General features: G+C 38.4%; 3 protein-coding genes and 1 non-coding gene across 6 annotated transcripts; 3 read left to right on the forward strand and 1 right to left on the reverse strand.

The window, feature by feature from the left end:
- Window positions 1-1,673: 1,673 nt before the first annotated feature.
- LOC131793872 (translocation protein SEC62-like) lies at window positions 1,674-9,810 on the forward strand. Of its 2 annotated transcripts, XM_059111372.2 has the most exons (10): window positions 1,674-1,813; window positions 2,017-2,134; window positions 4,020-4,125; window positions 4,710-4,908; window positions 6,084-6,116; window positions 6,512-6,556; window positions 7,387-7,443; window positions 7,886-7,946; window positions 8,468-8,587; window positions 9,055-9,810. In XM_059111372.2, exons 1-10 carry the CDS (start codon window positions 1,769-1,771, stop codon window positions 9,423-9,425), a joined length of 1,155 nt encoding a protein of 384 aa, XP_058967355.1. In that variant the 5' UTR covers window positions 1,674-1,768; the 3' UTR covers window positions 9,426-9,810. The 2 variants fall into 2 exon arrangements, with proteins under 2 accessions (XP_058967355.1, XP_058967356.1); XM_059111373.2 differs by lacking the exon at window positions 6,084-6,116.
- On the reverse strand, window positions 2,551-2,675 carry LOC131793931 (U6atac minor spliceosomal RNA). Its single transcript, XR_009340925.1, has one exon. It is a non-coding gene; the product is annotated as a U6atac minor spliceosomal RNA (small nuclear RNA).
- A 2,166-nt stretch (window positions 9,811-11,976) lies between the features above and the next one.
- Window positions 11,977-14,010, forward strand: LOC131793884 (uncharacterized). Its single transcript, XM_059111390.2, has 2 exons — window positions 11,977-12,115; window positions 12,458-14,010. The coding sequence occupies exon 2, from the start codon at window positions 12,472-12,474 to the stop codon at window positions 13,669-13,671; it is 1,200 nt and encodes a 399-aa protein (XP_058967373.1). The 5' UTR covers window positions 11,977-12,115; window positions 12,458-12,471; the 3' UTR covers window positions 13,672-14,010.
- Window positions 14,011-16,472: 2,462 nt separating this feature from the next.
- On the forward strand, window positions 16,473-20,846 carry LOC131793867 (synaptotagmin-14-like). 2 transcript variants are annotated; one of them, XM_059111368.2, is made up of 2 exons: window positions 16,473-17,980; window positions 19,690-20,846. In XM_059111368.2, exon 1 carries the CDS (start codon window positions 16,720-16,722, stop codon window positions 17,977-17,979), a length of 1,260 nt encoding a protein of 419 aa, XP_058967351.1. In that variant the 5' UTR covers window positions 16,473-16,719; the 3' UTR covers window position 17,980; window positions 19,690-20,846. The 2 variants fall into 2 exon arrangements, with proteins under 2 accessions (XP_058967351.1, XP_066027849.1); XM_066171752.1 differs by lacking the exon at window positions 19,690-20,846 and adding an exon at window positions 18,819-19,097.
- Window positions 20,847-21,873: the final 1,027 nt, after the last annotated feature.

Below are 21,873 nucleotides of genomic sequence, written 5' to 3' on the forward strand. Positions count from 1 at the left end.
GAGGGGTTGCCTCTTTGATATAGGAAAAAAATGTAAAACTTACAGTATTTCTGAATCCTGCTAAACTGAGCTAAATATACAGAACTACGAAAAAATACAAAAATTTATCCTATCGAGCACTTCGAAATACGTCCGATGTTATCTTCGAATAACTGGAACAAATTCTAATTTTCCTCCACTGGAAACTCCGCGTTACCCATGAGCCCTAAAAGGATTGATTCCAAAATTTGGGAAAGAGTAATGACCAGATTACCGACCAAACCTTGGTCATGAGAGTTTCGTAATCTATAGCAAGCTATTAGACGCTGAAAGTTTGAAACTTGTTCTTAATCTTCCAAGATAACCCCTTATTTATCGACGCATAGGATTAGAATTTCTCTGATAGTTTCTCCACTGTTTTTCCAATTGAAACAAAACAGTTGTAAGCTGGTTTAAAAATAACCGGACAGCTGTGCCACTTAGAACAGCGGTGACACTTGGAATACCTGGGATACTGGGGGTATTATCTAGGACAGCTGGGACAGTAATTGAAGGTGACACGCAAATTGGCATCCTGTTTCCCCTGATCGACCGAAGATCAGGATCAGATGTCGTGGAATCGGAGTGTAGAAGTCTGTATAGCATTCCGTGTTGTCTTAGGGGAGGGAGGGGAAGAGGGGAGGGGGGCGAGAGAGATCCAGAATGGCAGGTAGTTTAAGCGTGGTATGGAAAATAAATTGGTACAGGGTAAAAGAACTTGAGCTCTTATTCTTTTATTTGTCATTTGAGACATCAAAAGGAGAAAAGCTGGCCATATTTGACAAATCCCTTGTTCTCCAATCTCGAGCCCAAGTCAACTATCCGCTGACAAGGAGCCGAAATGACCTTGGGCTCGAGATTGCTTTTTCTTAAATTAATAAAGGGGGTAAGTTTCTAAAGAAACTTGATAGTGCGTCAGTGGTGGTGCACTTATTGCTAAAAGTTACACATTGGTAAAACAGGAAGACAACTTTTTGACTGATTCCGAGAACACCTTCGCGACGTGGAAAGAAATAACAAGGACGCATCCAAACCAGTCGATAGACACTTTAATCTCCCTAACCATTCCAAGCAGTATATGGCAGTTTGCGGCCTTACCGTACATTTAGGCAGTTCGGAAAGCCGCAAAACTCTAGAACAAAAATTTATCTTTCAAATCGGCATTCTTAATCCTCAACCTTAATCATTCAACTAAGTTATTCTAGTTATCTCGTTACCATATTCCCACTAACAGCGTATGTCCATTTTCTGCATATAAATCCACACACGTCCCACAATTCCTCTAATCACTCTGACGAAGGGCTAACGCTCAAAACGTCTGCTTTTAAACTCTTTACGGTGGCCAATTTACGCTATCGACTCAGTTTATACTACTGAATTACCTTGTTTTCTCAAATTAGTTTCCCTTACTGGTTTTTTCCCATCACTCTCCTCTCCCGCACTTTGATGATACAGAATCACAACCTGCCCCTCACTCCAGCCCGAAAAGGTACAACTGATCATCAAAATATTGATATTCAATAGAACGCTCCTTAAGTGTGATTAAAAATTAAAATTTTTATTCTTCTGGATTTAGGTAAGTAGATTGCGTGACTCCATCCGAACGCCGTCGTTTCTGTCGGATATTTCCGATACTTTCCGTCATTGCTCGTTCGTCGTCGGTCGTTTCCGATCACAGGAAGAAGAACAACGCTTGAATGGTTTGTTCATATCCCTGACCAGAATCTGTATTTGTTCTTCTTGGAAAAATATGGGTGATCAACACAAGTTTTTGAAGAAACGAAAAAAGAAAGAGGTAAGTTCATTTTAGCTTGTCTTCTGTTCATTTCTATCGCGATATTTGTTTAAAGAAACGTAAATGTTGCGACCCTTGGCCCGGCGTAGGATGTGCGTTTCTTGTTTGTTGCGTATCGTAAGTCGTATTTGACCGAATTTTGCCAACGGAAGAGAGGTATTTGACTTATAGTAATAAAACGCGTTCAATCTCTTCAAATTTAGGCGCGAGATGACTCAAAAGAACCGTCCAAGGAAGAAAACGAGATTGGAAAATATCTGAGATGGAACTGCCCTTCAAAGCCGTCCACGATGATGGGTGAAAAAGTTGAATATTTCATCGGTAAGGAACGATCTTATTTAGGCTTCATTGTTCTTCCCAAAAGAGAAAGTATCGCTTTTCAAATATATGATGCAATTCCATTTATTTATTTCACAGAGCTAAACACCTCTAGCTTTTCCCTGTATATACGTATTGAAAATAAGCTTCGTAAATGCATTTACAGCAAACAACAAAATTAGAAGTTTAAAATTCAGTTAATTCAATGGTCACTCAGTGTTTTAAAGAACGAATGTTTCCCTCTGAAATTTATCTTGTTGAAACCTTTCTCCATAACAATATTGAATCTAAGGATTCGAGTTTTGCTCAGAGTTATCGGTGGAGTGAGTGAGAGTGTGAGCGACCATGAACACAAACGAAATATTTTGATCGTGAGCAATTACGTGTTTGCCTCTGTCTCGATCTTCAGTGAGTTTTGCAAAAATTGGTTAGATGCCACGAAGTAAGTGGCAAAGCCTTAACCATGTGTTGTAGGTTGAAAGTCCGAAGACTTTTCTCGTCCTTATCGAGGGAGATGCTAACCTTCTCTCGGCTCATACAACACAAAATGTACCAGGTATTCCCTGTCTTTTTATTACTCTTTGAACCACAAATCTCCTCATTATGGTACATCTTTTGTGTGAATATTTAATGATGCCTTTTTGGCCTTTTCTGTTCGTTGGTAACTTTGTGATATATTACAGTTGAACGCTTTCTGTGTTTTACAATTATTGTTAATTCCCAATTTGTATTATGACCAATTAATTTAGCTTTTACCATTTATAAACAAGGTATTTTTAAGAATTGTAATGTTATTTTTGATCAAAATGTTTGGGAATCAAAGTTATTTCCCACCAAAATTCTTTCCTTAAGTTTCAAGTCTTGTCCTTTCAAGAAAAATTCAAAATTTCAAAAAATGTTGTTCATTGTGGTATTGTAGTGCAATGAAAATTTTAACTGTTTGGTCAGACTATGACAATGTTTTGAATACAATACTGTTGGTCTAGGCTAGGTGACTAGGTCAAAAGAGTCGCTTGTAAGAGCACCTTAGCTTGTTGTGATTGGTGTGTTTTGGCGTACTTTTCCTGTTTGGAACCAGGTTCAGTTTATAGACCTTGGCCTTCACTGGGTTCAAAAAAGCCATCCACATAAGACTTCATCCTAATAACATCAATAGAGATAGAATAGTAAGAAACAGAATTGTAAGTCCCAAAACATGGATGCTCAGCATAACTGCTAATCAGTGACATAGTAGATCTATGAGGCAACAACCTCTAATAGTTGGAGTAATAATAGGGATCAAAATGCCCCAATGATAGTGTGCAAAAGCACACCAATAACAGTAAACCAAGGTGCTATTAATAGTAACATGTAAACTTTTGACCCTGACACTTGATGAAGACCAGCAGTATGTTGGTTGGAATGTCGAAATTATTACATTTGATGGCCTTACTCTACACTGTGAGATGAATGATCAAATATGTCATTTATTTAAATGAAGAAATGATTTTCAAAGGTGAACTGCATTGGAAGAAATTATAGAATGGTGCCTGACAAAATTTAAACCAGTGCCAACCAGATATTAGTTGAATGTTAATACCAACTTACTAAGTTACTAAGCCACATGTTGAGAGTAAAGCAAATTTGATTGTGACCAATTCCTTGATGAGAAGGAAGAACCAGTTTGTGGCTAACGCTCAAAATGTCAGCTCAGGAAACTCTTTACTGTGACCAATTTTCATTATCGACTCAGTTGACTAAACCAAATTTATCTTGTTATACCCCAAGGGGACACGGCACCACAGTTACTTTTGAAACTCATCCCCTTTGTTTTTCTACACAGCTGAATATGGAGTGTTAAATAGAGTTCAATAGGACTAAGAGCCATTGTTTCCTTTTATACTCCTAGGATCTAAGGCAATAGATTGTCTGATGGATTCCAAGTGGGCCTCTGGCAAAGGAGGCACTGAGATATTGTTTACAGACCGGGAATCTGTGGAGTTCTATCTGGATAAGTATGCTACCTTAAAATATGACAGATTTTTAATTTATTGAACTTTTTTCTTCTCTTTTTACTCCCAGCTGGATTAATATATGAATAAAAGAGGATTCATTTAATTCTTAGCCAAACCAACAATTCATGAATTAGGAACAATGAATTGAAAACAATGTTACACATTACTAATAGCACATGGGGGTTGGTATGTCCATGCACTGGGGGATTTTCAGTTTTAGGAAAATATGAGTAAAGTGGAAGATGTCTCAAGTTCTACTAGAGGGCACATGCCCCTAACCTTTCATTTACAATTTCCTTAATTCCTTGACCTTAGTGACTATCAGCCAAGCTCTCCTTACAATATCACCCCTGAGTCAGTTGCATATTAAGGTCACAGGAATTGAGGAAATGATCACCAACTAAAGAAGCTCTCGATCGTTGAACAAGTTCACCTTGTCAGCACCTGAGGAAATGTATAGAGAAAAGTATGGAGAATATGCTTACTGATGTTAGGGTGCAAAGGGTTAATCAGTAAATCTCATTGACATCAACACCTTGAATTTCATTGGGGGTTATGTTGAAATGTTGTTATTTATTTTCAAGGCTGTTGATTTTGGGGTTCTTTAATCGTGTTGTTCGAATAAAGAAAGTAAAGAAGACGAAAGAAGAAAAGGAAAAAGAAAAGGCAGAAAAAGAGAAGGAAAAGGAAAATGACAAGGGGACTACAAAGGAGAAAGATGAATCTGAAGGCAAGAAATCAAAGAAGAAACCTAAGAAGGAAAACTCAGAAGAGGGAAAAAAGGCAAGTCTTTTTTGCAAAATTACTACCTTTATGCTGATTGGTTATACATATATATATATATATATATATATACACATTAGCAACACTTCCTAATTTGCCTTTGTATGAAGTTTTAAAAAGCTCTGTAAAAGGAAGGTAAAGTGAAGTTATGAAGGTAGTGGTTCACTTGACCAGAGCATTATCTGCAGTTTCCGTGGCATGAACCCAGCTATAGGTATTGCTTTTCCCTTTATGTGAAATATTAGTCTTTTGCAAGTTAACTCCCAGCATTTCATGAGGTTTTGCTGAAAGTTTTTTGTTTCTAATTTTGCCCCTGGGTAGAGGGATGTGCTTAAAGAGTAACATGTCTTGCTTAGGAACAGAATGCAGACTCATCGAAAGTCCAATAGAGCTTGAAATCTAAGGCACCCTCATTATTTTAGGATGTATATTCTGTTTACTGGAATGAATTTTGTGGCATTTATTGAATTTTTAGCATTCAAAATGTAGCATTTATATGACTGTGTTCAACTTGACATACAACCTCTGATCATTTTGAGGGTTCATCGCAGATTTAAATGTTTTTTTTTTACAAAATTAAAATGCTGTGAGGTGAAGTCTTTTTCAGATTGTCTCACTTGTACTCTTGAATTTGTTTCACAGAACTTTTGTAGTTATTCAAGATTAAATTAATTAAACATTCATTCCTTAAAATGAATAATCAGTCTTTTACTGCAGATTAGTTGTCTATAATATGTACTAATGCCCTGATCCCAACTTACGAAGGCACTATGGAATTACCCCTAATAGTATGTGTAATATTTATGATCATTTGAGATGGGAATTGAATTAGTTCTAAAATGTTATTATTCAAAGCTGAGTTGAATACTTCATGCGTCATTGCAGCTGTGCTCAAGGTACAAATATTTTTGGTTCAATGTCTGCTGCAATCACGATTCAGATGCAAACATTGAGAAACATAAGTACACATATTTTCTTTCAAGCATTGTTGTTACCATTGAGTAATTTGATCGTTCAGTGTTTTTTTTTTTGTCACAAATTGTAATGATTTCTAATTATGTACTTCTGTATGAGTCTTATTCTTGTATGATAGTGCAATCAGCCTCCTAGTGGCTGTCTCATTCACAATCTTTAACCAAGCCCATTAACCAATGATGTTTTAAATCATATTTAAGGATGACGATACTACTGAGGAAAGAAAACCAAAAGTATGCTGTTTGCTCTTGTTCAGTTTTAAATGAAAAAGACTCTAACATTTTGTTGCATGTTTGTTTATGATCAGACTAACTTAACTGTAACCTGACTGTAACCTGCTATGAGAAAACCAAGATATCATCTGAAGTCTTAGGAAAGTATATAGGGTCTAACCCCTTAACCCCTTCAAGGTAGTGGCTTCTAATTGTCCATATAGTATTGCCCTGGAATCAAATGTAAAGGTCACGAGAATAAAGAAGATGATCACCATTTTAAGAAGTCCCTGATTGTCAAACAAATTCTCCTTGTCAGTACCACAAGAAATGTAGAGGGATCAGTGTGGAGGATATGAACACTAATGTTGGGGTGTAAAAGGTTAATGGTATGTTCTCTTTGTTGAATGATGTAGGCAACTGAGGGAAATGGAGATGGCGAGGGGAAAAAGAAGAGAAAGGTTGGTACACAATGAATGGTTTAAGTGAAGTCATGTAACCGGCCGGCTTTCGTACATACCCCCTCGAGCCTGTCGCTGGCTCTTGGTCCGTGTGCACGAGCGAAAAGGTGTGGGAAAGGGGGGAGAAGATGTCAGGGAACTGAGGGGATTGAAGTCCCGCGAGCTCCTCACCATATCTTTATTCAAACCCCACCTACCCCTCCCTGTCCTTTTTCAACTCACTTGTACAGTGTATCTTGTGTGAAAACTTGCTGAGGCACTGAAACCATTTTCTATCGTTAAGATGCGAGTTACATTTTAGATATGACAATAATGACGCCAATGAAGCATAACAGTAATGACGCCAGTTTTCTCTTTTATGGTAGTTTTCTATCCACCCACCCCCACCCCCCCCCCAACAAGTCAAAATACATCAGTGATATCATCAGTGAATAAGTCTTTCTCTATGCACTAATCAAGTTATGAATTAACCGAAATTTACCTACCCTTTGTTGTTACTGTTCCGTGTTCGAGAATCACAGCTGTACATGGGTATTCCCTTTTTGAAGGTCCTCTAGAAATCATTCGATCTTCTCGAAAATCGATTCTCGATTCTGGAAATGTTAAATACAATATAGTTTTGTTGACAAATTATGATAGTTCTTTGGCTGGGGCGTGGACACAAGTCTGTTTATGTTAACAATATGACTCAGCATCAGACAGCTAAAGTACAATACACATTTAGATACTAAAAGTAGCAACCCTAATTAGCAGTGGAAGATGTTGCAAAATGCCAAAAGTACGAGGATGTAGACTTCGTTGAGAACTTACAGCAGTTTTATTATTTTTAGGTGAAAGTAAAACTGGAGCTACATGAAGATCAGATATTTGTTGACGATGATGACGAGGTTAGGAAGTTTGTTGAATATTAAAATCATAATTGCATCATCTAAAATGTAATTAAATATTATGAGTTGTGGCCTTGTACCTCTTAAAGTTGCATAGATATTGTTGTCCATAAGACGAAGATTTTCTGTATTTTTTTATTAACCCTTTAACCCCTAAGAGTGACTAGCATCTAATTTCTCCTTACAATTTCACCCCTGAATCACACATTATGGTCATGAGAATACAAAAAATGATCACCAAGTAAAGAAGCTCATGATTGTTAAAGAAATTCTCCTCATCAGCATCTTAGGAAATGTATAGAGAACAGTTTGGAGAGTATGCTTACTGATGTTAGGTTATAAATGGTTAATCGTGTATTGTTTATCTGTCATCTGTCGTATTGAACTTTTTCCCGTTAAACTGTTTTTTTTCGCTTATCCTGCTGTTACATACCTTTTTCAGGCTTATGTGTGGAGGTTTGACCCCCTTCATCCTAGGACTTTCATCTTAGGAATTTTGGTTGGTAAGTATGTTTGTCAGGTCAGTTAACAATCATTTGAGTTGTGTCTGTACACGTAAGTCCATTTTAAGCCAATAAATGCCAGTCCGTAATTCAGTCAGTCAGTCAGTCAGTCAGTCAGTCAGTCGTCGGTCGGTCGGTCGGTCGGTCGGTCGGTCGGTCGGTCGGTCGGTCGGTCGGTCAGCCGTCGTTCAAAATGATTGTTTGCTAGCTCGTTAAATAATTTTAGAGCTTATTTGTTTTATGCTCCTTTAAAACGTCATTTTTCTTATTCAAACTACCGGCTAGTGTCGAAAGTATTTTCAATTCAGTCAGTCAGTCAGCTGTGTTAGACTTGATAAAGTTTACTTCTTTAATTAGCAATCACAGAAATTCTACTGAAATTTCATGCAGCCTTGCATCTGTTCAACAATAGATCACAGATGACATTAAAATAAGGTAAGATCGTAAAGTGGCACACAAGGGGCAATAAGCTTTCACCAAGCTTTCTTTTGACCATCTTTTTTCTCTGATTTGTTTATCAGTGATTGGTACCATTGCCATCTGTCTGTTCCCTTTGTGGCCCAGTAACATCCGGGAGTATGTTTGGTATTTGAGTGTGTTGGCTTCAATTGCTGTGGGCTCGATTTTGGTTCTTGCCCTTTGTAAGTTGCCTTAAGTAATGATTTTAATTTTTTTATTTTGTGGATTTTTATTCCTTATGTTCTCCTGATGTGGTGTTATCTTTTTATGAAACTAAATAAGTCAAAATGTGTGTCATTTGGCGGCCAGTGTTAGATTGGAAATCATATTTATGAGTTCATCTTCCAAGTCGAGGTTGTGTCCTTCTGATCATTGGTCATCAAAAGATGCTTGCAGAAAACAAAGAAGAGACATTTTAGAATAAGTAGCTCTATAGCGGTGGAGGCTTTGGGTAGCAAAGGCACCAAATGAACGGTAAAGCAGCCATCGAGATAGAGAAGCATAATCCTGCTCCCCTTTTCGTTTTCGCAGCTTCGCCACCATAATTGATTTAATCGAGGTCCCGGACACTGCCAGCTACGTAGGCTTAGGCAAGAGACTGTAATTTCCCTTTTCTAAACGTGCCTTTTCTTTTGTCTTGTTTTTCCAGTGCGGTATGTTTTCTTTGCAATCGTCTGGGTTTTGACGGCAGGAAAGCACCATTTCTGGCTTTTACCGAACCTTACGGAAGAATGTGGCTTCTTTGAGTCTTTTGTTCCACTCTACACGCACGAATATAAAGGAAACAAGCCTGAAGAAAAACAACCTGAAAACGAAACGGAAAAAGACAATGAGAAAAACGAAGAGGAGAAAGAGGACGAAGGGGATGCAGCACAGGACAAGAAAGGCGAGAGCAGTGAAGAGAAAGAGAAAGAGCCTTGGGTCACATTGACAGAAGAAGAAGTGGCTACAGCAAGAAGCGAAGTGGATAAAGATCTTGAGGATTTAAATGATCCTTCAGTTTCTGAAGTGAAATGCTGAATATTACTATCAAATATTGGATTTTATTGTGTATAAAGAAAAACTTATGACTTGAAATTACCATACTGCTGACGTTACCATTCAAATAGCATCATTTGTTTGTTTATTGCGAAAACGTTATTGGGTAATTAATAAACTAATTTGTTTGCGCGGTACTGTTAATGAGAGAAAATCACTTTTATTTACTTCTGCGAGGAAGAATTCATTTCGAGGGGCAATTGGCGACTTTAGAAAGTAACATCTCCAGACAGTTATTGCATTTGTTCATTTGCGTTTCAACAGTTTGTTTTCTTTCATTGTATGAAAAAGTTATTGAATATATTTCTGTGGAATACGTGGAATTAAATGTCCAAATATACGAATGTAATTAAAATATTTAACTGCGTGCCGTGTGTTTTTTTTTTATTTGTTTCATTCATAGGAATAGCTGTGCTCGTAGTGCGGTAGCAGAAGTACCCACTTTTGAATGATGTTGTAAGCAGTGGATGTGATTGTGATGTAATACTGGAGTTACTGAAAGATAAATTAAAGTTGGATAGGTTCATTCTGCCCTCCTGAGGTGTAACGGGTTAGGCTGGGGCAGGGCGCAAAGGAGGTTTGTGGCCTGAGGTGCAGGATTATCAAAGCAATTTTCTAATGTTTGTCGAATTTAACCCAGAGAGCTTTGGATATGCGTAACTTTGCACTGTGATTGGTCCAGGAAACTCGCGTCACCCTTCCGACCAATCAGAGTCAAAACCAATCGCGACTTTGTCAATCACGATTTCGCGTGTTTTAAGCGGTTTATGCTCTCACTGCCTCCTCTAATAGTCTCCGTTTTTCTGTTGCCTGTGTGTAGTATTTGGATTTGCTTTTACGTCAGTCAATCGAAATGTGCTCTTCTAAGAAGAGAGAGTTAGAGAAACAAGCTCAAAATCGTTCACCAAATCATCCTGATTAATTAGGCATGAGAGCGGAACTTTCCTCGTGCCTTTTGTCCACCCCCAGGCCCCCCTACTTTCACTCCATTGCTTTGAATGTTGTTCTCTCTTTAAGAATCGTGCCTTAAAGGACATAGTCTGTTCCAGTTCCTCCCTCGTTTTCGCTCTGCTGTTAGTATGTTAGTATCGGACCGTTTAGTGCTTCGTTCCGTTTTATCAACTGAACGGCTGGAACAGGCTATAAAATTCAAGGATGGTAGACAAACTGTTTTCATGCCACCTGTTTTCCCACGTAATCGATGATACGATGATGAAATGCAGAAGAGAAATTTGATTTATGAGTTTTTCATTCTAGAGTAAGGAAATGAGAGCAATATTGCGATTTATTACTCAGCTGAAATTATGAATGAGAAATTTGCTGCAGGAATTTCTACAGGAGTTATTAATGGAGGTACTGCGGTTATCCATGATTAGGTCGATGATTAATATGGAAATTTCCTTCTCTCTAATAAGCTGGTCATTAAGAGCTAATCATGACGATTCATTATTCATGTGACAATGACTTGGCTCGAAATGTTTTTAATGAAAATATACTAAATATTTTTAACACTTTTTTTTCATACTTTTTATCCATTTCAATTCCTGAAGAAAGTTTATTTTAAAAACTTTGGCCAAGATAAGTGATTGTTTTGTTTACTGATAGAGATGTTCTCCTTCCTTTTGTCCTTAGTTCGTTCTTTTGTCCACACAACAGAAATTACAATGGATAAACAAAATAATTCAAAATAAATAACAGACAATTATCGATTTTCGAAAACTTTGAAGTACAGGACGTGGAAACCATGAGCAAAATAGGGAATTGGGTCGGAAAGGATCTTCAGTCAAAGACTAAAGCATTTAGCCCTCGTCTTTGCCGTTTCTGACACGTAGGAATAAATAGTGACCTTCTTTTTAGTTAGAGCAAGTTTGCGGTTGCGGCGCATTTTCTATAGAACTACAAATTAGTGTATCTGAAATTACTATAGTGATACTTTTAGTTCTTTTCGCAGTTCCAACCATTTTTTTTTTATTCATGTTAGTACAATTTTTGTCAGCGAGAGATTATAATATCTTGTAGTCAGTCACTCCGACCGCGCCACAACCAGAACCTTCACAACAGAAATGAGCGAAGCTGCATTGCGTAAACAACTCATAAATTGTACGATGATGATGTGATTTCAGAGAAGATAAACATAAGCAGCGATATTATTTGTGAAAATGAATCGCGTGACTTGGTTAAGTAAATCGAATTGATTGAAACAATCGGCAAAGTTTAACGCTTGGTCTGGGAGTTTTTGGTCTCCAGTGGCAAAATAAGTGATGTAGTTCCTTTCCTCAAAATTGTTCAAGAGAGACTTAAACCTGAATCTTTAATAGTTTTTTGGTATTTAGCATCGTTTTTCATGCTTCAGCCCCCTTGCATCTTCGACCAGCGATGTGACCAATATTCGGTAGTCTAGAGATATTTGTTCATGAGAAAATTTCCGACAGCTAAGTGACTTATTTTTCCACAGCAAGATGCCAAGTGGCAATATTTTTCTCTTGAAACTTTGACGTACTGAAGTCCTTGATAACGTCAATTGAGATATAAAGTAAATCTGGTCGGCAAAATCAAATCAGAACCAAACTCAGCGCTTGAGAAAGTGTACACGGTCCACATTTCTCTCTTCATTTGGGTGGCATTTCTTTATGTTGTTACTGTGGCTTTTAACCTGTGTTGCTCTTCTGAAGGTACGATATCGTGTTTGTTCGTATGATTTTAGCACTGTTCCTGCTGGAATTCTTCAGCATAGTCTCGGCTCTTTTTAAGGGCACAAGAAAATACTTTTAATTTACCACACTCATTTTCTCAAGAGTTTAAAGACAAAATCGTAAACACTTTACTGCACCTATACAAACGCATTTTTTGGTCGCAAAATGGAGAAAGTATCAAAGGATTCGTTCGATCCATTCGCTGCATAAAAACCAGTTTCAATAATGTTCAAATTTCAATTGAAAACAATGGTGGCCTGTGTCCAGCTTCTCATAGTCCCAAAAAATCCTTTGTTTCTAATTTTTGCCTCATTTCAACAGGTTGATCCAACACCATGTCGCTCCTTGCGAGTAACTTGCATCAGGCCCGTTTCAATGGCACATTGAATGTAGCAGTAAGTCCGAATAGCAACAATACTCCTTTAAATCTTGAATCTGAGACAAAACATCACAGACCCCTTAACTCAGAACCTGTGCCGGACTGGGAAGAAGCGAAAGCTACTTTTAAATGGGGCTGGGAATTGCACTGGATCTCATTTGTCGTGTTATTTTTGGGACTTGCCGTATACTCCACAGCGAAGCTCGTCGCCGCTTCAAAACGGCGGCAAGTTCGGGAAAAAGTATCCCGTAATGTCTCCTACGCTGTGCACTCGTTGTTAATAGTTCTCGGGATCACTCGGGCACTCGCGCTGGTACTTTTCCCGTACGAGGTAACAACAAACTTAAATGAAGCAGATATTGTCATACCTTTGTATGTTCACCGGATTATCTTTGGTCTGGGATTTCCTTGTTTCATGGCGGCGTTTGCTCTGATACAAATAACATTCACGGCCAGCGTGAAAACCACACCGCTGACTTACTCTAAGCTGAGAAGGATTCGATTTCTCGTTCTTGTCATCATCGGGCATTTCAGTGTTGTTATTGTAGCAGATGTGGTCACTGCTTTGGTGGAAAGTACCTCTGCCTTATACATGGTCTGCACCGCGTATCTTCTATCCATGACCCTGTTCACGGGTATCCGTATTACCAAAACTGGTTGGAAAGTCGTTCGCGAGAACAGAGAACACGGAGCAACCATGCCAAGTTCCATGACGGCATCGACCATGTCTATTGGTACCGCACACCGCATGCGTCAGGCCTCGTTTAACAGAAGAGCGGTACGCAAAGTTTTTACCATTACTACATTGACAGTATTTTTCTGCATTGCATTATTTGCGTTAAAAATCTACGATTTAGTGGAAGTCATAGAATATGTGTATGTGTATAATAAAGACAAGGAGTTGGCTCCCTGGCCATGGTTTATTCATGAAACTTTGTTCCGTTTAACGGAGTTTGGTTTAGCCTGTACTGTTATTTACGCTGTTTCGCCTCTTAAACCTCCCAAGAAGTGCTTACTTGGTTGCAGCTGGTGTTGTTTTGAGTCAGGAACGGATGAAATCACCGCGAGTAGAGGTGAATACCGGGAAAGAACAGGAACCAATCAGATGACAAGCCTTGGTCCTCCTACTGAAACTGCCGGCAATAATAATGTTTAACTTTCGGTTTGCAAAACGAACTCATTAATGTAGTTAGAAAATCAGAGCAGCGAGTAGAAACGATGGGACAATTGCAGAGATTTAAAGTACTTGTCACAAAGAATCCATAAAGACTACTGCCGTGGCCACTCCGCGTAATTTTGTTCAGAAAAACGGCTGTTGCTGATCTGCTGTGAAAAATGTTTTCACTCGACCTTGACAATCTCATCTGTAACAGACAATATTTTGAATTAAATGGTAATTTACGACGATGTAATTCGAACTGAGAGTTGTTATAGATTGAAAAATTGACATCGTAAAGCACCAAAACTTTTGAGCTTCTCATTGCTAAAGCGGGCATGAAAATCTTTTAGAGCCTTGTTGATCAGATTAGCCAACCTCACGGTGCTTTCCGCTCGTGCTCACAAAATTCGAATCATAGTCCTTGCAACAGCCAATCAGAGCAAACATATATCAAAAGGATAGATATCAGAAGGAGCCAATGAGAACCCAATGCAAAAACAAGCAAACAAGCGCGGGGAAACGTGAGTGACGAAGTCGCGATGGGTTTAGTCTTGCATCTGATTAGTCGATTGGCTAAGGTGAGATTTCTAAAACAATCGAGAAATGTAGTAACACCAGAAATACACGTGCAATCCAGGACTTCGGTAATCAAGTGACTAGTCAAGAATTCTTGTAAGACTGAAGACGACTTCAGTTGACCAGTGGTGGTCGTAATGAAGAAGTTTCACACCTTACAAAATATTTTTTGTCATAAACTGAACGTAAATTATGAAAGAGAATCAGTAATGTTTTGCTAATTGCTAATCGAGCGTTCTAGATTGGATGATTTTGCTGCGTTCTTATTCAACACACTCCCTCCAATTTTTCCCCACTTGAGACGTTTTTTCCAACAAATGTAGAATGAACACGTCGGTACGCAACCCGCCCAAATCCCTCACTCCCTTATTCACCCTCTGCTTTTTTCATGACCAAAATTTTGCCCGAACTCTCTAATGTTGACATTGACCCAGTGGAATGTAGCCTGAAGCTAGCTCGTTGGCGGAGGGAAGTAATTTCTTTGACACGAACTTGACGTCATCCTTTCCAAGAGCCTCCGGGAAGGAAACAACTAAAGTGTCTATTTATTTGATTCTTACGCAATAAACCGCATTTTCTATTGTTTTATCGGTGTTATAACCCATGCAGGATGTTGAAAGAACACGCGAAACGTTTGTAAATCAAGAGCTCGGGGCAAGCGATCCACAAAGTATCAAAATAACACTTTTAAAATAAAGTAAACTTATAAACTTTCTACTGGTTTACAGGTACAATAAACGAAAGATTTTTGACCAATCAGAGCGCTCGTAATATTTCAGTTTTTTTAACTTTTGAATGAAACAATGCTTACGAAATTGTATGGTTTGACACTAGGTTAAACCTCTTACATTATAATGCTTTATAGTGTGCGTAGCTGTGGGATTTTTGTAAGCTCAATAAAAATAGAATCGGGTGGTGAAACCGCCAAGACGTGGTTCAAATCCTTTAAGCTTACACAAAATGCAAAAAGTGCCTTTGACTTATCATGCCCGCCTCCGCTCACGGATACCTTGTTTGAGGAATTATTAGATTTAATTTGAGTCAGGTTTGAGCCCGATTATCTCAAGGCTTCCCTAATTTCAACAAAATTGTGTTAATTCAAAACTCGCCGTGAAATATTTTTTTAGTACTTGTAAGACTCTATAACAGAGTGCAAACCAATGGAACTTATTAAATGCTGATTTACTGAGACAGGCGGAATTTGTCATTAATTTTTGTAATTGACTTGACACCGAAAACATTTAAAAAGGGTTAACATTACCTAAAAGCATTTAGATTTCATTGATGGCGAACCTTTTTTTCTAGCAGGACTTGTTTCATTGCTTTGGCGCTGCAGGACAAAAAAAGAATTTAATTCAGCTGATTCGTGCGTTTACAGTTTATTGACGCAAAGTGAACGCTGAAGTGGCTTCCTACGAAATTGTGTAACAGCGTGCGTTTTTGACTTAATTGTAATTTAAAGAGAGTTAACTTTAATATAACAGTAGTTGCAATTTGCTGTGCCGAGGTAACAATAGACCAAAATTTGAAAGTTTAATCGGTTAAACTACTATAACCGAGCAGCTATTTTCGAACAATCTTTTCAACTACACATTTTGATCAATCCTTGAGCGGCTAGTCATTTTAAAAAGGTTGACATAACAAACAAATGAATCTGAAGTAAGCATATTCCCATTTCCTGCCCCCGAGGCTGTCGCATAAGATTGTTTGAGATGTGGTATTTTGGAGCAATTTATCTCATCTTCGCTATTGTATACAGCTGTTTTTACGCCCGACAAATAATGAATTCTTTTGAATCTTAAAATTGCAAGCACAGTATCATAACTTCTGTTGAAATAGGGCTGTAGTCTTTTTTTATTGCATTTCTGATTTCAAGCAAACTTTTGATCGACAAACTTGAGTGGATGTATTACTCTTTTGAAATTCAAACAAGGGTTTGATTTTTTCTAAACGAGAATTTAACCGTTTTTGAAACGGATTCCTATCCGTTGAGCAAACGCTTGAATGACAAATAGATCTAAAGAATGGAGTCATTCACGTGAGGCAAACGATTTCTGAGTAAATGCTGATCTAAAGAAAAGAGTCATTCATGTGAGGCAAACGACCACTGAGTAAATGCTTTGGGGTGTCCTTAATCGAATATTATTGGTGCCGAAACAATAGACAAAGCGATAACTTGCCAACAAAAAGAGCGCCAAAGATTGTTAAACTTATTAACAAGTCAAATTTATGACTGAGGTTTAGATGACGATAGAATTTGTCGTTCTTCCTACGTGCGCTCGCCGTGTGTTTATTTGCAAACGATCCTCGACATAAACACCATCGTCTGTGGTTTTGTTTTAAAAAATTCCGATCGCAAACTTTAGGCGAAGAGGTTCACGTTTTCAAAGTTAAGTTAAAAAGGCTTGTTGAAAGTGAAATTCCTTAAGAGCAAGTAAGCTTTTCACTTCAGTGACAGAAAATTTCATCATGTCTAAGAAAGAAGTGAAAGAAACGAAAAAATCTGTTTCTATATTCTCGTTGTGGCGGTGCTGCCTTAGTGGAGAGACGAACAGACCAAAAGTGCAGAAAAAATCTGTGGCAAAAGACCAGCCAGACGCCCCAATAGAAAAAGGGAAAGAAGCTTTGGAAGACAAGGGAAAAGTTGTTGACAAAACTAGTGACTTGGAACTTGAATACGTGGCAACTCCGCCGGAGTCGGCGCCTGCGGTTTCACCAAGCGACGATTACAGACCCAGCTATGAAGAAGCGAATACTGCATCAACAGCGCCGTCTACTGTGGGAAGCGAGGAGGATTCCACCTTAAACGCGCCCGCGAGTATTCAAGTTATGCAAGAGAATGGCACTCCTTCGAAAATTACCAGGGAAGTCGGGACAGGCGGACGACTAAATCTGCAGTTCGTGTATGATCCTGCACCATCCAAACTGACCCTGACTCTACTGGGAGTAGAATTCCCTCCGTTCCAGAAGTGGAAGATGGATGATCTAGAGGTGAGTTGCACTCTACTACCCATTCATCAGCATAGCTTCCGTGCGCGTCCAAAGAAGTTCAAGGATCCGTTTACAATGACTCTGACGCCGAAAGAGAAAATCAAAACAATGTCCCTCAGGTTTCGTTTGTACAACCACCGCGCCATGTCCAAACATCTGATTGGCCAGGGAGTTGTGAGCCTTGGAGAAATAAATCTCACTCCACAGGCGGTTAAAATCGCCTTGGATCTGAATATTCCCGAGACCTACGCCATTGACTCCCGCTACATAGAGTCTGTCACGGGCGCTAACGGGCAGACATCGTCAGAAGATTCCAAACCTGAAATTTTACTCTCTCTGGAATACCGTTCCTTGACAAGAAAGCTGATTGCTGAAGTTATAAAAACCCGCCATCTGGGTCTCCTCAACAACTCCAAACCGCAAGACCTCGCGGTTGAAATGAAGCTGATTGGAGATAACAACCAAGTGTTACGCGTATGTCGAACCTCGCTAAAGAAACACGTTATCGATGCAGAATTCAACGAGATGTTTATGTTTCGCGTGACGTACGACAAGCTGTCCAGCATCGCCGTCGTTTTCACGCTGTTCCGTATGACAGAGAGGCGAGGAAAGAGAGAGAATATTGGAGAAGTTTGCTTTGGAAAACAGTCCAGTAGTCATGAGCAGCAAAATCATTGGAATCAAGTCGTGACGGGATCTGAGCGCGTTGTCACGCAATGGCACCCACTCTTTAAATAAGGTACGGTTTTGTCGTTTTATTTTACTCTTAACAATTACACCATACAATCTGGTTAAAACGAAGTAAAATGCTCACTGGGCATTTTGCAGTTAGTGCTAGCCCCTTGAAAATTCTTATATTCAACGAATTTCAAATTTGTCTCTTTCGAAAACTTGCCACTTAAGAAATGTACTTTACTATAGCTTACGAAAATTGATCAGTTTGTCATAATTGAAGTGATTACAGAGCCTAGAAAAGCTTTATTTCACTAAGCGTCACATTAAGTCGTTGGCTTGCCAAAACGTGTCCAACAAGCGCTTGAAAGAGTTAACAGTAAACTGAAGAGTGGGAGGAATCAATCGAAGACCGAATATAGCCCCCTCTGTACATAACGGGAAGACATTTATAGAAACAGAAAGCTGGCAGAAATTGAGCTGGAATAGCACAAACTCGCGAAATCCACCAAATTTTCATAAATTTCAACGGCAAATTTTACTGCAGCCAGATTCAAATTCGATTCAGCTACAAACAATCTTTCCGTGTCCGTCTCTTTTGTTCATTTTGAGGGATGAATCTCTCCGTGAACAAAAAGGCAAAAACGTTAAATTTCCATTTTTTTTCCTACAAACCTTTGGCACAACTTCTGCCAAGACTTCAAAAACATCCAAGAAAATGAGCGAGTGGTGAACAATAATTTCCTCAAATTTGCATGAATGGAATTTGCCCTATTCAAGCGTTATAAGTGTGTTGTTAAGACGTGTCTCAAGGCAAAGAAAGCTTATGCCCACGACCTCTGACCAATCAAAAGATAAAGAAATGACACGTAAGCAATCAGTCTAATTAATCAAATTTACAACAGGTGCGGCCAAGCGAAAGAGTTCGAGTGCAGAGGTAGACACGCTTGATTTCTGCCCAGTCATTTAAGTAAATTTGGTTTCAAAAGGATCCGAGAACACGGTGTGGTGATGACGAGTGTTTACAAGTCAGAGCACTCAGAAGAATCCCCTCCACATTACCAAACGCCACAAATGAATAGATAAATAAATAAATAAATAAGTAAATAATTAATGAATAAGAAGGGGTAACATAGCTAAGTTTGTAACTGTAAGATGCTGAAGAAGCAAAAGACCATCATATACGGTTGCCGGTAATTTGGTTTTAATATATACAAAATTCGTGGATTGAGTTGAAGGAGCGCCTTGATTGGCTACTCAAACTCCGAATATTCTTCGTTATTCATCGATAGTCACAGAACCGCGAAACGGAGAGATAAATCTCCACCACTAGCCTCCACCTCCATAAATAGTTGTTAATTATCTACTGGGTTGATGATGTAAATTTGCCATCGGTTTGGTCGTTCGCCCTTCGTCATTCGCTTTGACGAGGGGCTAACGCTCGAAACGACAGCTCTGGAAACACTACACGGTAGCCAATTTACAATATTAACTCAGTTGATAAGATCAAATTATCTTGTAATAGTCCCACCAACGCAGCACCACAGTTTTTTTACAAACGTACCCCTTTCAATCATTTAGCGAATGTTGTCTTGGATGAGGTTAGATTAAAAGCCTCATGAAACCAAGGAACTGAAAAAATCGTCGTTCTCTTTGGTTCTAATCAAGAGAGGAACTATATTGATGATAAACAATTATTTTTGTTCTCTTGCCAAATCCCATTACCATGAAATGTATTTTAAGCTGATTTTTTCCAATTGTCCCTTTTCTTTTTAGTATGCAGAGTGCTCTGAATGCATCCATTTAGAGGGAAGAACAAGAAATACAGAGGTTTCGCAGTATGATTTAACTCTAATGGTTCATTTTTTTATATCTAGCATGACAATAAATATATTGCAGATACTAGGTAAAGCATTGATGATATTTTTATCTGTGCATGGAACATCTATCATGACATTGATTATTTTTATATTAGGTAAACTGCGCTTGTGTTTATACATGAATTTAGTCGCAACGACTAAGAGAAGGCTTGGAAACAAAGCCATGCTCTTTAAACTTAATTACTAGACTGAGTGAAAAAAGCATCCATGCTTTTTCATTGGTGGCCACCAACTCTTCGCGTCAAAGCGCGGACAATAGTTAATCAATTTGTTTGTCTCAAAATTTTTAGGAAAAGTTTCATTGAATCAGCGGCTACCGAGTTTAATAAGATTCTTACAGTTTTTAATGCTATTTGTTGAAATATAGTGGCTAATTAAGGGGTAATCAAGTGTGTACTCTCAATGTTGCGTTTCAGAACTAAGCTTTTGGGTGGAAATTTTTAATACTTTTTTAATAATTTTTTAATAGCAATACTATTCTTTCATGGAAAAATATTTTATAAGATGTTTGTACTCTATGGCTATGAAGACACTTGTTTTTCTAAAATGATAAGACTTTTCAGTGAAAATTTTACACCAGCTGACAGCAGATATGTAGCAAAGCCTCGATAAAACATTGACAGTAAGAAGTGCACCATGGTACAAACCCTTGGTTGTATAGTCGATCGATAAAACAGACTTGCTTGCTGGTATTTCAAATTTTTTTCACTTTTTGATCTGTCGATTTTAGACCTTCAGTTAACGTTTTGTTAATGAGGTGGCAAAGCAAATTATCTTTTATAGGCTGCTGTGTGGCAACAGAAAAAAAATGTTTCAGTTGCTGATAATAACCGGTGGGGTTTTAGTTAAACGTCTTTCCTTAGGGACAAAATTGGACAAAAGAGATGCACACGTAGGGATATTTTCACTCACCCGTGAGTTTCACGCGATACAGAACTTTGTATCCAGAAATACTGGTGAGACCAGTACATTGCACATGCTTGTGCATAGCACTGAAACAGGGTACCATTTTATGGAATGTTTCATTAAAAATTGTTTGCACTTTTTTCTTTACATGTCTGAATTAATTTTTACAATTTATAATTGATTTGATAGGGTTTGTGTTCACAGTGTCAAGTTTTACTTTTCTCTCATTGTGTTTCCTTTAACAAATTTCTTTAATACTTTAAATTATTTTGCGTATTTTGCTTGACAGTGCCTATTTCTATCTGACTGTCATATTCTGCAATTTTACGCGGGAAATTGGCGCACGGCATCGCGCGGCCGGCCAAAAGTGAACCCCTCGCGCATGTACAACGTCTAACAGACTGCTGTGTCGATGGTAGTCCATGTGTCTATCCTCCACTAGTGAAGTTCATGACCCACTCGTCAATTTTTAAATTTTTTAAGCTTTGAATTATTTTGACCTTTACTATGGTATTCATCCTCGGCACGTGCTTTGTTACCTCGTGTTATCGTTTTTGCCTGCCCGGAAAAGCCTATGGACAAAATGGTTGAACGTGAGCCATTAACACAAACATTCCTGAAGAGTTGTTCATTCAGTTGGTCAGAGACCTTTGTCCTAAATTCTGACGATGATGCCGTGTCTTTGGCTATGTTCATCGCTTAGTGGCAGCTTCTTCAGCTTTTACGCTGACCATTCAAAGGAACAGAGCAAGCTCACGAGGTTTGTTATAACCCGATCTTGTTATTTGGTGCCAGGTACACTTTTAATGTACTTCTCTGTTCTCATTGTTTCTGGTCTAAAAATTACAGTTTGAAATACGATTAAGCCAGTTACTTTACATCACTATCATTTCTCTGCCTGATAATTAGTGTCGCGCCGGTTGAGATTTATGTTACGATAAGATTTCCACACAGCCCCATAATTCATTATGCATACAGTTCTTGGACAAAGAAAACTATTGTAAAAACAATTGATTGCCTTTTAGACTACGGCTTAGTGTTACAGTAGTATCGGGCTGTGTGCAAATCTTACCCTTTGTTTCATTCGGAGAGAAGCGGGATTACTTATCGCGCTCAGTAATCTTTTATTTGTCTGTGATTTAAGCTTACTTAAGTATATTTTTTGCACTGACAT

Source organism: Pocillopora verrucosa, chromosome 9, assembly GCF_036669915.1.
Source record: "Pocillopora verrucosa isolate sample1 chromosome 9, ASM3666991v2, whole genome shotgun sequence".
In the NCBI taxonomy this organism is placed as follows: Eukaryota; Metazoa; Cnidaria; class Anthozoa; order Scleractinia; family Pocilloporidae; genus Pocillopora; species Pocillopora verrucosa.